Genomic DNA, 12,345 nt, shown 5'->3' with positions numbered 1-12,345 from the left:
ACGTCGTCCTCTTTCCTCTTCACTCGACCAGAACAACAACTGCAACACGCCCAACACCCACCATGGCTGCGCCGCTTTACGTCACCCAGTCAGGTCGTCTGTACCATGCGGGGTTGATCCTTATCGTCACTGTGGGACTGCCAGGTGAGCAGGAGCGTGAAGCGCGGGGCTGTAGCGAAAACAACGCGAGCTGACGGTTGCCTTCTCCTTATCGGACCATGATGTCTCTCTCTCCCCCATGGCCATCTGTCTCGTGTTGCTCTATATCGTCTGCTGTGCACTTTGTCTCCATTGACCTCTTATTCCTCGGTGTCCATCGGGTCTCCAACGGTCTCTCGCCATGTCGGCTCGTCTCGCTCCGCCCCCGGCCCCGGCCTCCACAATCTATCCGCCTCGCCGTTCGCCCCTCAGCCCGCGGCAAGACTCACATCTCGCGCGCGCTGGAGCGCTACCTCCGCTGGATGGGTGTCAAGACCCGCGTCTACTCGTTGGGCGACTACCGACGCAAGGTCCTTGGCGGCGCCAAGAACGTGCCAAAGGATTACTACCAGAATACAGGTAAGTAGGGACGGTGCCGGCGCCTGTATCTGGCGTCAAGAGTCCCCGGGTTCCCAGCTGACAGCGCCGCCCCACTCTAGGTGCAATCTCGGACGAAACGATATCGCTACGTACAAAGATTAAAAACGAACTCGAGGACCAGATCTGGGACTTTTTCACCGTCCAAGGCGGCCAGGTCGTCATCTACGATGCCAACAATGGAAACGTCGCTGCGCGCCGCGAGTGCATGGAGACGTTTGGAAGCAAGGGCGTGCACGTCATTTACCTCGGTACGTGGCGATAGCTGAGGAATTCCCATGTTGTCAGCTGACTTTGGCATTCAGAATCCCTCTGCGACAAGGACGACATTATCACGGCCAACATTCGCAGTGTCAAGCTCTCGTCCCCAGACTATGCGGGCTGGGACGCGGACCGTGCTGTCGCCGACTACTGGAGGCGTATCCGTGACCAGGCGGCCGTTTACGAGACGGTCACTGCGGACGAAGGCCCGTACATCAAAGTGCTCAACGTCGGCGAGCGTATCGACGTTAACCGCATTGAGGGTGGGTTGGATCTCGGTTTCACGTTTAGCTAACCCTCAGGATACCTCCAGACCCGTTGCTGCTTCTTCCTCATGAACATTCACACCAAGCCGCGCACCATTTTCTTTGCCCGGGTAAGTTGAAGTACGGCTTCTTCCTCAACTTTGTTTTGTTAACAATGATCCAGTCTGGCCAGTCCCTCATCGAGCACTCGTACAAGGCCGACTCGGACCTCTCGCCCGCAGGGTGGGAATATGCGGAACGCCTCAAGGCTGCCGTGGCGGCGCGCCGCAAGAAGCTCCGCGAGGAGCGCAAGGAGCGCGGCGAGGTGGTCAACGACCTGCCCCTGGCTGTGTGGACTTCGTCTAGGCGCCGTGCGCACCACACCGCATGGCCGTTTGTGCACGCCGGGTACAAGGTGGTCCAGAAGCCGATCATGGGCGAGATCAACCCGGGTGTGTGGGACGGACTTTCGTCCCAAGAGGCAATGGAGCGCTACCCGGACGAGTGGGAGCGTTTCCTCGCCGACCCGTATGCTCACCGCGCACCCCGTGCCGAGAGCTACCACGACCTCTCTGTCCGTCTCGAGCCGATCATCTTCGAGCTCGAGCGTGAACAAGGTGACCTGCTCATCATCGGCCACGCGTCGGTCATCCGCTGTCTCCTGGCCTACCTCGTCGGTCTGCCACCGTCCGAAGTCCCCGCTGTCGAGATTGCCCGCGGCGACCTCGTCGAAGTCACGCCGGCGTCGTACGGCGTCGTCTCCCGCGCCTTCCACTTCTGGTCGGGTGAGGGCCGCGGCGACTCGAGCGGTCGCAACCTGTACGAAAACTTTGCCGAGGCCACGTCGGGTGTTGTGGGCGGTATCCTGCCCACGTTCTCGGGCGAGGCGACCAACATGGAGCAAGAGGCCGCCGCCGAGGAGCTCAAGGACAAGGAAGCCAAGGCCGACCTGGTCCGCGCCAAGCTCAAGGCGCGCATGGGCACCGCTGCAGACGGGTCCATGTCCGCACCCCACGGCAAGGGACGCAAGGGATCGGGCACCCCGATCGAGGAGTATGAGCCTATCGGCTCTCTGACGCCGAAGCCGGAGCGTAAGAGTGGGTACTAGGGCAAAGAGTCGTAAACGTGTGCGTGTGTGTGCTGACGGCTCTACAGTGAGCATTCTCGAAATTTAGGATGTGGAGCAAAGAGAGAAGATTAACTAGCTTGTACGAGACTGTATGCAGGGTATAGATTGTAATGTGCTCTCGGCGTCGGCGTCGGCGCTGGCAGTGGCGAGAAGGGCCGTCTCGGCAGCAGCAGCTTCCTCGGCAGTGAGGACCCGCCAGTGGGGGCTAGGCCCGCCGCGGACCCAGTCAAAGTCCTGGATCTGGTCGTGCTGGTTCTCGGCGGCGGGAACATCCCCGAGTGAGCCGGGGTACGCGCCGACCATGACCCCGTCGCACCCCTCAATGACGGGCAGCGAGGGGACGTACAGCATGACGACCGTGTCGCGCGTCGTGTGCAGGCGGAACTGCTGCGCCCCGACGAGGACCACACACCGCGTCACGTCGCTCAGCATCGCGCTGCCGGCCATGGGCGGCGCGAGGACCACACAGTCGCGCAGGTCTCTGGCGTGCAGAGACGTGAGGACAGCCGTGGAGGCCGGCGACGGCCGCAGGTCAATGACGCACGAGGTCAGGTCGGACAGCGTGAGCGTGTAGCTGGACCCGGGAGCCGGGGTGTAAGCGTCTGGCGTGAGGCGCGTGTGCGACTGCGATGACAGCGTGTACGTCGTGACCGGAAGCGCCGGGGCGGCGGGTGCTGCTGCTGGTGCAGGTGCTGGTGCTACGGGGGGAGTTGGCGGGGTGGCCGTGCGCGGTGTCGACGACGCAGACCGCTTCGCAAACGTAAACTTGGCCTTGGGCTTATCGGCGCGCAGAGCCGCGAGCCGCGTCTCGAGGTCCTTGACTTGCTGGAATGTCAGCTGATGTGAACACGACGAAGACGAGTGGTAGCTGGGCTGACGTGCAATAGAGGTTCATCCCAGAGTACCACGCACCAGGTCGTAACTCCTCTGATCGTACGGCGGCAAGCTAGCCCTCGCAACCGCGAGCCCCGTCCTCAGGCGGCCGAGCGCGCCGCTCGCGTTGGCGAGGTTGGACGCGTCGAGCGCGGACGCGACGTCTGCCTAGTCAGCGAGGGCGAGGGGTGGGTATAAAGCATACCTGCTTTGAGGGCCTGAAACTCGGTATAGAAGGTAGCCGAGGCGCTCGTGCTGGCCATTGTGGGTTGACGACGAAAGAAGGAGAAAAGGAGGTACGAAAGTGCTTGTTGACGGGTGGAGGCCAAGTTGGCTGGCGGCACGTCTACCCCGTGGGGAAGTTGCATGGCGTGGTGGCACCTTGACGACAGTGCGCAGTTGAACCCCCGCTGCAAGGATCCAAGGAGTGACAGCCCCACATTCAAGCCCTTTATGCTCCTCTGCAGGTATGGCCGCGTACCTTGCAGTATGCATACCCCTGGTCTTGGTCGTGACATCAAGACTATGGACGCAGACGCGGTCGACATTTATTGTGTACATTTTCAGAGAAACGCACGGTTCGTTGTGTTTCGGCGGAGCAAACCCGGCAGTTGTGTTTCTCAAAACCCCCCATACATTTGTGGGGAAACCCAGCGTTTATGCGGTGCAAACACACAGTGTTGTGTTTCTTCAACATTTTATACATTTTCAAGGAAAACACAGTATGTGCTTTGTTCCGTTGAAGCGAAGCGCGGAGAGCATTTTCTGAAATGCCCTTTCCTCACTTACTTTGGAACAGCCCGCCAACGACAAGGACGGATGAATGTCTGTAGGCTGCGGATTGTTCGAGTAACCGCATTATGTGGTTCTCATTTGTGCCTCTGGTCTGCCCTTGTCCACTGGGACATGTCTCGAATTTTGCAGCCATTTATTCAGTGTGAGGGGTCACAATTGTTCGACATCAGTTGGTGTTTGTGCGGGGAGAGGACATCCCGTGTGGTGGCAACGTTATTTCTTCGGCTCGAATACACCAGTTTTCGGTAAGCATCGATTCTACAGATAACCTACCTAACAAGATATATGCACGCTCCTTTTCACACGCTTCCCCAGCACAGGCAAAAACCAAGCGACGTCCAATGTGGCAGCCGACCACACAAGCCACACTCTCCTTTGTCCTTCCTCCATTTCTCGAGATCCACGTCAGGCTGTTTATTTATTGGACAGCTGCATAGGGATACTTCATACGCACACGAAAAAAATCCACGTTGTTTCGGCTTCATCTAAACGTTCAACACAGCACAACCACGTGTAACCGACGATCACCACTTGTTTGACCGCCGATCAACCATTTTCGCTCCTTTTCTCCAGAACTACTGCTCCAATCCGCCTCATCTCTTCACGAGGAACACCATCTACATCAGGAGAACAACAACATGTTCGACCCCGTGGCGTAATGGTAGCGCGTGAGATTCCAACTGGAATGTGTCGAGCACCATCTTGGTGCGAGGATGTTTCCTCAAGGTTGTCCGTTCGATTCGGGCCGGGGTCGGCTTACGCCTAGCTTTTGCTGTTTTGGGAGACTGGGGAGCGTTGCTGTAGACCTCATGTACTGCAGAGACGTGTAGATGATCCAATAAGACGTGGTTGGGGGGCCTGAGAGGACCAAGGGTCGGCAAGAGATGGCGGGAAGTTGTGGTCACTGAGTGACATTTATGCTCCGACCGTTATGTTGTGACAGCGTTTGCGGACGCTAGCAACCACTTTGGACGTGTCTTTGAATCAGTAAACATGAGGTCTCAGAGCTATGCCCAGTTGTTTTGGGTACATGTCGCCAATATGTGGCCGAAAGCCGTTCCAAAAACAACACAGCCGTTATCCTCAAGCTTGCCAGCAGACATCCTGCCACTGCCCGCCCGCCCACCTGTCTTTGCGTGCACCGACCTGCCTGCCTTCTCACCTCCTCGCCGTCGGCTACTGCCGGCGCCGGCGTCAGAGGTGCCCCATTCGCACCCAAGCGACCAGTCTGGGGCTCATCCAGCCTCTCTTCTGCACGGCTGTCTCCCCGGTCATGCGCAGGGGACTCCAACAGCGGTGCCACTGTCGGCCCGGAGCCTGGTGGCAGGTGCGCTGGCGGGTAGGTGTTCGACTGACCTATCATGCATGCTGCCCTCGTCATTGCGCCGCAACACTGGCCCTTGTGTACGCAGCCGGCGATGGTGTCTCAGCCAGGGAGCGAGGCAGGGAGACAAGTGCCACGCCACGGATAAATGGTCCCGCGTGGCCGGGAAAACGGCGGCGGCGGGGCGAGCCACACACAATGACGAGTCGAACCCGGGGGGCAGGGAGCGGGATCAAATACGCGTTGCTGCTTGGCTGGGCGGGTGCGTCGGCCCAGAAGGCACAGAAGCAAGAAATATTCCAAGAGCGAGGGCGGGCACATATCTTTTTCTCTCTTTTCGTCAACCATCTCCCCATCTCACCCAACTTCAACCCAATACACAACCGTCTACGGACAACCTCTACCCTCTACCGCTCTCTCTCAGCAAAGTCGATGCTGTGGACAGAACGTACATCTGACGAGTGAGTACAGTCGCCTCGCAAAACGGCAGGCAGAGTGCGATGTAGCGAGAGATTGGGGGGACGGACGCGTCAGATAAGGTCTCCCTCGTCGCACCATCTCTCGCTTCACGCCCTCTCTCCCACACCCACTCTCCTTTCCTCTTAAGAACTCCCACCTAACAACTGCCAGCTACATCTCGGACCAGGTCTTCAACCTCCTCAATCTTTAATTGCCCCTTTCACAGCCGGTAATCAATCTCAAACTCCCCACAACCCATCACACTTTTCCTGCCCAAGATGTCGTCGATTCTTCGCCCCCTCTCGCAGTCCTCCAAGACTCTTTTCGGCCGCCGCGCCATGGCGACCGTCAACCCCACCATCCTCAACCCGGTGCTCCCCGCCAAGATCCCCGCGGCGCTGCACCTCAAGACCGGTGAGAGCTACTACGGTTCGTCATTTGGCTCGACCTCGTCCAAGTACGGTGAGACCGTCTTCTCGACCTCTATCACCTCGTACACCGACTCGATGACCGACCCCTCGTACCGCGGTCAGATTCTGGTCTTCACGTCGCCCATGATTGGCAACTACGGTGTTCCCTCGAACGCTCCCCTCCCTGAGACCCCTGGTATTCCCTTCCTCGAGTCGGAGGGTATCCAGTGCGCCGGTGTCGTCGTTTCCGACGTTGCCCTCAAGTACTCGCACTACCAGGCTATCGAGTCGATCCACGAGTGGTGTGCTCGCCACGACGTTCCCGGTATTTCGGGCGTCGACACTCGTGCCATCACCACCCTTCTCCGTGACCAGGGTACCACTCTCGGCCGTGTTGCCGTTGGCGCCGACGCCAGCAAGATCCCTGAGGCTCACGAGTACTGGGACCCTTCGACCGAGAACCTCATCGCCCAGGTCTCGACCAAGGAGCCCTACGTCCTCAACCCCCACGGCACTGGCCCCCGTATTGCCGTCCTCGACTTTGGAACCAAGGCCAACATCCTCCGCTCGCTCGTCAAGCAGGGTGCCGTCGTCACTGTCCTCCCCTGGGACTTCGACTTCAACGCCGTCCGTGACCAGTACGATGGTCTTTTCCTCTCCAACGGCCCTGGCGACCCCAAGTCGATCATGGAGACCGCCTACCGTGTCCGCAAGACCATTGACGAGTGGAACAAGCCCATCTTTGGTATTTGCATGGGCCACCAGATCCTCGGCATTGCTGCCGGCATGGAGGCTTACCGCATGACCTTTGGTAACCGTGGACACAACCAGCCCGTCCTCGCCCTCCACTCGTCGGGCTCGATCGACGCCGGCCGTGTCTACGTTACTTCGCAGAACCATCAGTACGCCCTCCAGCTCTCCGAGGACTTCCCTGAGGGCTGGGCTCCGTTCTTCCTCAACTGCAACGACTCGTCCGTCGAAGGCATCATCTCGACCCCCGAGTCTGGCAAGCAGATCTGGGGTGTCCAGTTCCATCCGTGAGTACCACCTGAAAAGAGGAGGATTTTTGGAGGCGGAACAATCTTTTTCGGATTTCTTCGTTCCAACATCCATCCTCTTCTTTACTTTATCACTCGTGCATTGCTGACGTCCAACTAGCGAGGCTTGTGGTGGACCGAGCGACACTCTCGATTTGTTCGCCGACTTTGTTGACACCTGCAAGACTGGAAACGGCTCCATGAAGTCTGACAGCGTTCACGTCGACACGCACTCGTCTGGGCCTATCCCCCAGCCCCAGGCGGCCTAGATGTAGATTTTCATGTTGTGACAATATAGTTCCCCAACGGCATGCACCGGTTTCGAGAGAAGAGTCGCCCTCAGACCGCGAGGTTTCCCGAAGGCCAAAGGCTTAGATGGTTGTTGGAGGGCGGCGGGGGCAGTGTGGCATGGTTTTGGTGTTTTTGGCGTTGTTTTGCGCCCAGATGTTCGTTTGCTCCTGCTATGTAGCTCACAGTTATCTCTTGAGTTGTGTGCATGGGGGGGAGGGTAAAGCGCATTGAGCGACGTACTGATGCATATGTCGCTGGATATATCACTGGATCACTGGATATCACTGGATCTGGATCACTGGCCACTGGATGTCTCGACCCTACACAGAAGCGACTGGAAGAGTGTGTGGCCGCCGTCGGCCGCTCGGCCCCTGGCCGCTGGCCGCTGGCTGCTGGGCAGATCGAACGCCGTCGTACCGTCGTCAAGGTAAATGGGCCCGCCGGCGGCCGGCGCGCGCTGTGGCGCCGTGTTTGTTGGCCCGTCGGGGCGCTCGTTTGATCAACGTCGAGAGAGAGAATCTGAGCTTCTGAGCCGGTCTGAGCGCGTTCAGAAATGCGCAGGACGTGCCGACGAGCCCAGTCAGTTGACCCCGGTGACGTCAATCGGCGACCCGTGCACGGGTGTGTGTGTGTGTGTGTGTTTTTGTTTTTATTTTTATTTTCTCACTTTTTCGCCTCCTCTGCTCTGTTGGTCCATTGCTAGGAAAGCGACACGGAGGACAGCAGTACAGCGGGTACAGCGATGATCAACGAGAGGCGCAGAGGCAATCATTCCCAACGCACAAGCCTGGCGGCATACATGCATGGTCAGCAGGAGAGCAGGAGAGCAGGAGAGCCCTAGTGGCCAGTGGCCCACAGCCAGACGAAAGACGCCAGGACGCGCGGCGCGTGTCCGGCCATGGCGCGCTCCAGTCAACCCACCCCGCTCCGTTCCTTCTTCCCCACTTGGCCACTTGTCTCCTTCCTTCTCATCTCCCACTTTCTTTGCATCCCACAACCATCCGCTTCCAACGACACAAACCACCCCAACCGCAGTCATAACCACCACAACCTCCCTGCCACCATGAGCGGCACACAGCCCAACACCTACGATGGCTGGTCGCTGTCGGAGCTCAAGACCGAGTGCAAAGAGGTATCTCCCAGATGGCCAACCCCCTGGACCTGGTCGGTCTGCTGACGGTCCACAGAGGCGTTACAAGAATTACTTGAACCTCAACAAGGCTGAGCTGGGCATCTTCCTCGTCAACAAGGACGCCGAAGTGGCGCGCAATAAGGCCTTCTGGAAATCTCTTCCAACCGCCCCCGCCGGTTCCTCATCACGCCCCATCGTGGTTGACGACGGCAGCAGTGTGGAGGAAGACGTCCCCATCAAACGACCCCGCAGCGAGTCTAACGCGACCACTGTGAGTTTGATCACCGAGTTGCTGGCGACCACCGTGAACACTGCTGACATTGCAGAACGACCACGGCCCCAGCACCAGGCCCCGCACGGACGTCGCGCCGCCCCAGTTCCGGGCTGACCACGACCGTTCGACCGCCGCCGAGAACCCCAACCAGCAGGACGACGACATGGTCATTGACAAGGACATCGAGGTCATGCCTCACGAGGCTATCACAGGCGATGGCGAGGACATTATCATGGACGGCTTGGCGGCGACCTCCGTTCCCCAGCCGGTGCAGGTGAGTTTCCCCCGTGTCCGAGAGCCCCTCGTGTCCGTGCCTGGTTGCCGCGTCATCACTGGCAACCAGCCGATCGTGTGTCTCTCTGTCATCCCTCTTCCTTGTCGCACATCCAGCTTCCAGCAAGTGGGCCACGACCCCAGTATTATCATTAACACCCACGCAGGGCCATGGCGCTCTCTCTGCCGGCGGCGAGCATGGAGATGGCGAAGAAGAAGACAAGGACGAGCAGCCGCGTGGCCCCCGCTCCCAGAAGGCCTCGAGGGTTTGCTTCTCAAGTGACGACGACGACGAGGACCAGCAGTTGCCATTGCCTCCAACAGCTACGGAGAAGGCCCCTGCGGCCCAGACCAAGCCTGAGGCCACCGAGGACGCCAGTGTTGCCGACCCCGAGCCTGCCGCTGACGCGGTAAGTACGAAAAGAGTGGAAGGAGTTGAGTGTCGTCGCTGACTCGTTGATAGGATGGTCTTTCCCGCGACGTCCTGAGGGACGGCGGCGTGATCCCACTGTCACTCGTGGACGTCTGTCACCTAGGCGTTCACATCCGCGGTCTGTTTGTCCACAAGTTCGTCAAGACCCGCCTCCACAAAACTGGCGATTTGATCACGATCAGCTTGGCCCCAGGAGCCCCAAAGACCTTCCTCGAAAAGGATGGCGATGTCCACCAGCTGCTCGCGGGCATCTCGTCCAACGGTAGTCACGACCTCGTCGACCTGTTCCGCCCGACCGTGCGCGTGCGCCGCAACTCTCGTGGCACGGACGTTCTGTCGCTCGCGTCCCTCGTCGGCGTCATGGCGCTCGCCGAGGCCTTCAAGGAGGAGATGGCCAAGGCCACCTCGGAGGGCCGTAACCCTCGCGCCAGGTGGGCCCTCCTCAGGGGCACGTCTAGCATCGACCTGGGAAGCAGTGTGTTTGAGCTTCCGGCGAGCATGGTACGCTTCGCAACCTGTCAGTGGCAAAGCTAACGTGTCCAGAAGCCGGCAGCCCTCCACGCCGCCACTGAGGCGTTCGTCCAGTTGGACAAGAAGGATCGTTTCTCCGATGACAAGGACCACATCCTCCAGCTCCTCAACGGCTTCTCGGTAGCGACTGGCGCCGGCGGTCCACCTCTGGAGGTCTTCTTCGACTTGCCGCCTTCTTGGGTACAGCTGCAAACCTTTGACCCCATCAAGGAGATCAAGCGCATGGCGACGACTCTTCACCCGACCATGCCCAGGTACGGAAAGATTCGTCCCGTGACTGGCCACTACGACTATTCGCAAGTGGTCAGTGGCGGCCAGTTCCAGGGGTCATACGAGAAGCAGCTTCCCGAGGTGGTGAAGAAGAAATGGTAGACATGGTTGGCTACAGATGTGCAATAATAGTGAAGTGAAGACAGCAGAGATGAAATGTGCATTACATGGCAGCCAGGTCGAGAAATACTAGAGCCAGCTCCAATCATCATGGTCAGGCAGCACACCGGTCTCCTCTTTGTCGTCGATACCCTCGGCGACGTCGTCGTCGTTGTCAGAGTAGTTACCCCCAGAGTCGTCGGATTCGTCGGAGTCGACCTCATCAGAGTCATCGGAGGCGACATTCTTCTTGCCCTTGGAGCGGTTCTTGCCCTTGGGAGTGTCCTTTGCACTGCGCTTCTTCTTGTGCACCTCGGAGTAGTTGAGGATGGTGGACATTGGAACACAAGGGAGGAGCTCGTCGGCGGTGATGGGGTCTACGTGCGTGGAGGTCATCCTGCCGAAAATGAGCTTTTGGTCTGCCGTCACACCCACCTTTCCAGCGTCTCTTTCTCCTCTTTGGACAAGATCACCTGTCCAAACGAGTGGAGAGGGTCGAGGAGCTGACAGATGTCCGTCCAGATGATCTTGAGCGAGCCAAAGCCGCGGCCAAAGCTGTCCTGAATGTACAAGACTGGATTGGACGGTGAGTACACTTTGCTTTGTGCAGACCGTTCCACCAGACTCACTAATAAACTTAACAAGCTTAAAACCGAGACTGGGCTTGGACATGTCACGGTGACAGTACATGTACGGCGCGAGGCGAATGGCGCGGGCTGCGGTGGCAACGTCTGTGTTGAACTCCTGAACGGGTTCGTTAGCATAATGCGTCACTGCAATGGTGGTACTCACCTTCACGGCAGCCTCGAACCCGGTCTGTACACATACAGCATCTCGCTCTCGCCTATCGAACGCCTCTCCGTCGCCGTGGGCGACAGCGCGGACACAGTTGAAGGCAATGGTGATGTGGCCGTCGAGCAAGGCTTTGGTGGTGAAGAAGGTGCAGAAGAGATTGTGCCGCATCTTCAACTGCAGGGTGTCGTCACGACCTCTCTTTATCATTCCCGGCTCCTGAGCGAGCATGGCGAGCGAACTGCCAACGTTGAGGAATCCAAGCTGGGAACCCAGCACCCAGCGACAAAGGTCACCTGCGGCCTCGGCCTCTTCTGCACTGCGGCCCCACTCCATCGCGACCTCCTCGGCGGGCGCACCGTTGAGAAGGAGGAAGAATGCCTTGTCACTTGTCTCTGTCTGGTGCCCGCGGTCATCGTCTACGAGGGAGCGCAAGAGGTTGAGACTCTGGCCGAACTTGATCGCGGCAGAAGAGCGAGTGGTCTGGCCCAGATGGATCTTTATGCGCTGGGAATTGAGCTGCTTGCACGTAGCAAGGAGCTCACTGAGGTGTTAGTCTCTCAGAAGTGCTTACAACCTACCTCTCGCCACGCTCAACACTGGTCAACTGGCTAATGCCGCACTTGTCGAGCATCTCGTCGAGTAGTTTTCCATCCTTGGTGTCGACATCGAGGACAATGCCTGCCCAACGGCGCAGGGGCGAGTTGTGGTTGCCAGGGTTGCGGAGGGCAAAGGCAAATGCGTCGGGGGGGAGCTGCACGGCGTCTTGGAGGCGCTTGAGCTTGCCACTGGAGGATGTTAGAGAGGAATCTATGACAGAGTCTCACCGTTTGAGGTCGGTGCCCGCCTTGTCGGTGTCCATCGTGCGAGGTCTGCTAGCAGGTCAGGAAGAGGAGAATGAGGGCCATGTTAGAGCTCTGTTAGGCTTGTCCTTGAACATATGTTGGGGTGCTTCTGACGCTCTGTGCGTGGAGGGCAAGCGCACAGCGGTGCAGTGGACACGGACCAGCGCTCTCATCTGTGTGCCCCCTCTCCGTGACGTGCACTGCTGCTACGCCCCACTGGGCGACAGCTACAATACTGCCACGTCTCTCTCCTAGACGCGCGTTTATCAACCTCCCACACTTCCTCACCGAACTGT

The 12,345-nt window shown here is 58.9% G+C and overlaps 5 protein-coding genes and 1 non-coding gene across 6 annotated transcripts; 4 read left to right on the top strand and 2 right to left on the bottom strand.

The window, feature by feature from the left end:
- Positions 1-62: 62 nt before the first annotated feature.
- Positions 63-2,257, top strand: EHS24_005780 (uncharacterized protein; the record flags this gene model as incomplete). Its single annotated transcript, XM_028621262.1, has 7 exons — positions 63-144; positions 412-558; positions 639-827; positions 882-1,100; positions 1,140-1,213; positions 1,267-2,179; positions 2,238-2,257. The coding sequence occupies 7 exons, from the start codon at positions 63-65 to the stop codon at positions 2,255-2,257; spliced, it is 1,644 nt and encodes a 547-aa protein (XP_028477714.1).
- Positions 2,258-2,283: 26 nt separating this feature from the next.
- On the bottom strand, positions 2,284-3,347 carry EHS24_005779 (uncharacterized protein; the record flags this gene model as incomplete). The annotated part of the gene is made up of 3 exons (XM_028621261.1): positions 2,284-3,036; positions 3,124-3,248; positions 3,290-3,347. The coding sequence occupies 3 exons, from the start codon at positions 3,345-3,347 to the stop codon at positions 2,284-2,286; spliced, it is 936 nt and encodes a 311-aa protein (XP_028477713.1).
- Positions 3,348-4,523: 1,176 nt separating this feature from the next.
- Positions 4,524-4,633, top strand: EHS24_005778. The gene has a single exon. It is a non-coding gene; the product is annotated as a tRNA-Trp (tRNA).
- Positions 4,634-5,940: 1,307 nt separating this feature from the next.
- On the top strand, positions 5,941-7,378 carry CPA1_2 (Multifunctional pyrimidine synthesis protein CAD; the record flags this gene model as incomplete). Its single annotated transcript, XM_028621260.1, has 2 exons — positions 5,941-7,109; positions 7,231-7,378. The coding sequence occupies 2 exons, from the start codon at positions 5,941-5,943 to the stop codon at positions 7,376-7,378; spliced, it is 1,317 nt and encodes a 438-aa protein (XP_028477712.1).
- Positions 7,379-8,463: 1,085 nt separating this feature from the next.
- EHS24_005776 (uncharacterized protein) lies at positions 8,464-10,415 on the top strand (the record flags this gene model as incomplete). Its single annotated transcript, XM_028621259.1, has 6 exons — positions 8,464-8,532; positions 8,588-8,803; positions 8,859-9,080; positions 9,247-9,489; positions 9,543-10,013; positions 10,056-10,415. The coding sequence occupies 6 exons, from the start codon at positions 8,464-8,466 to the stop codon at positions 10,413-10,415; spliced, it is 1,581 nt and encodes a 526-aa protein (XP_028477711.1).
- An 87-nt stretch (positions 10,416-10,502) lies between these two features.
- On the bottom strand, positions 10,503-12,066 carry EHS24_005775 (uncharacterized protein; the record flags this gene model as incomplete). The annotated part of the gene is made up of 6 exons (XM_028621258.1): positions 10,503-10,809; positions 10,848-10,986; positions 11,042-11,156; positions 11,205-11,748; positions 11,786-11,992; positions 12,032-12,066. 6 exons carry the CDS (start codon positions 12,064-12,066, stop codon positions 10,503-10,505), a joined length of 1,347 nt encoding a protein of 448 aa, XP_028477710.1.
- Between the last annotated feature and the right edge of the window lie 279 nt (positions 12,067-12,345).

The sequence above is a fragment of the Apiotrichum porosum genome (assembly GCF_003942205.1).
Source record: "Apiotrichum porosum strain DSM 27194 chromosome Unknown scaffold_3, whole genome shotgun sequence".
Taxonomy (NCBI): domain Eukaryota; kingdom Fungi; phylum Basidiomycota; class Tremellomycetes; order Trichosporonales; family Trichosporonaceae; genus Apiotrichum; species Apiotrichum porosum.
Note: the sequence above shows the minus strand (reverse complement) of the source record. Positions and strands in the feature narration are given on the sequence as shown.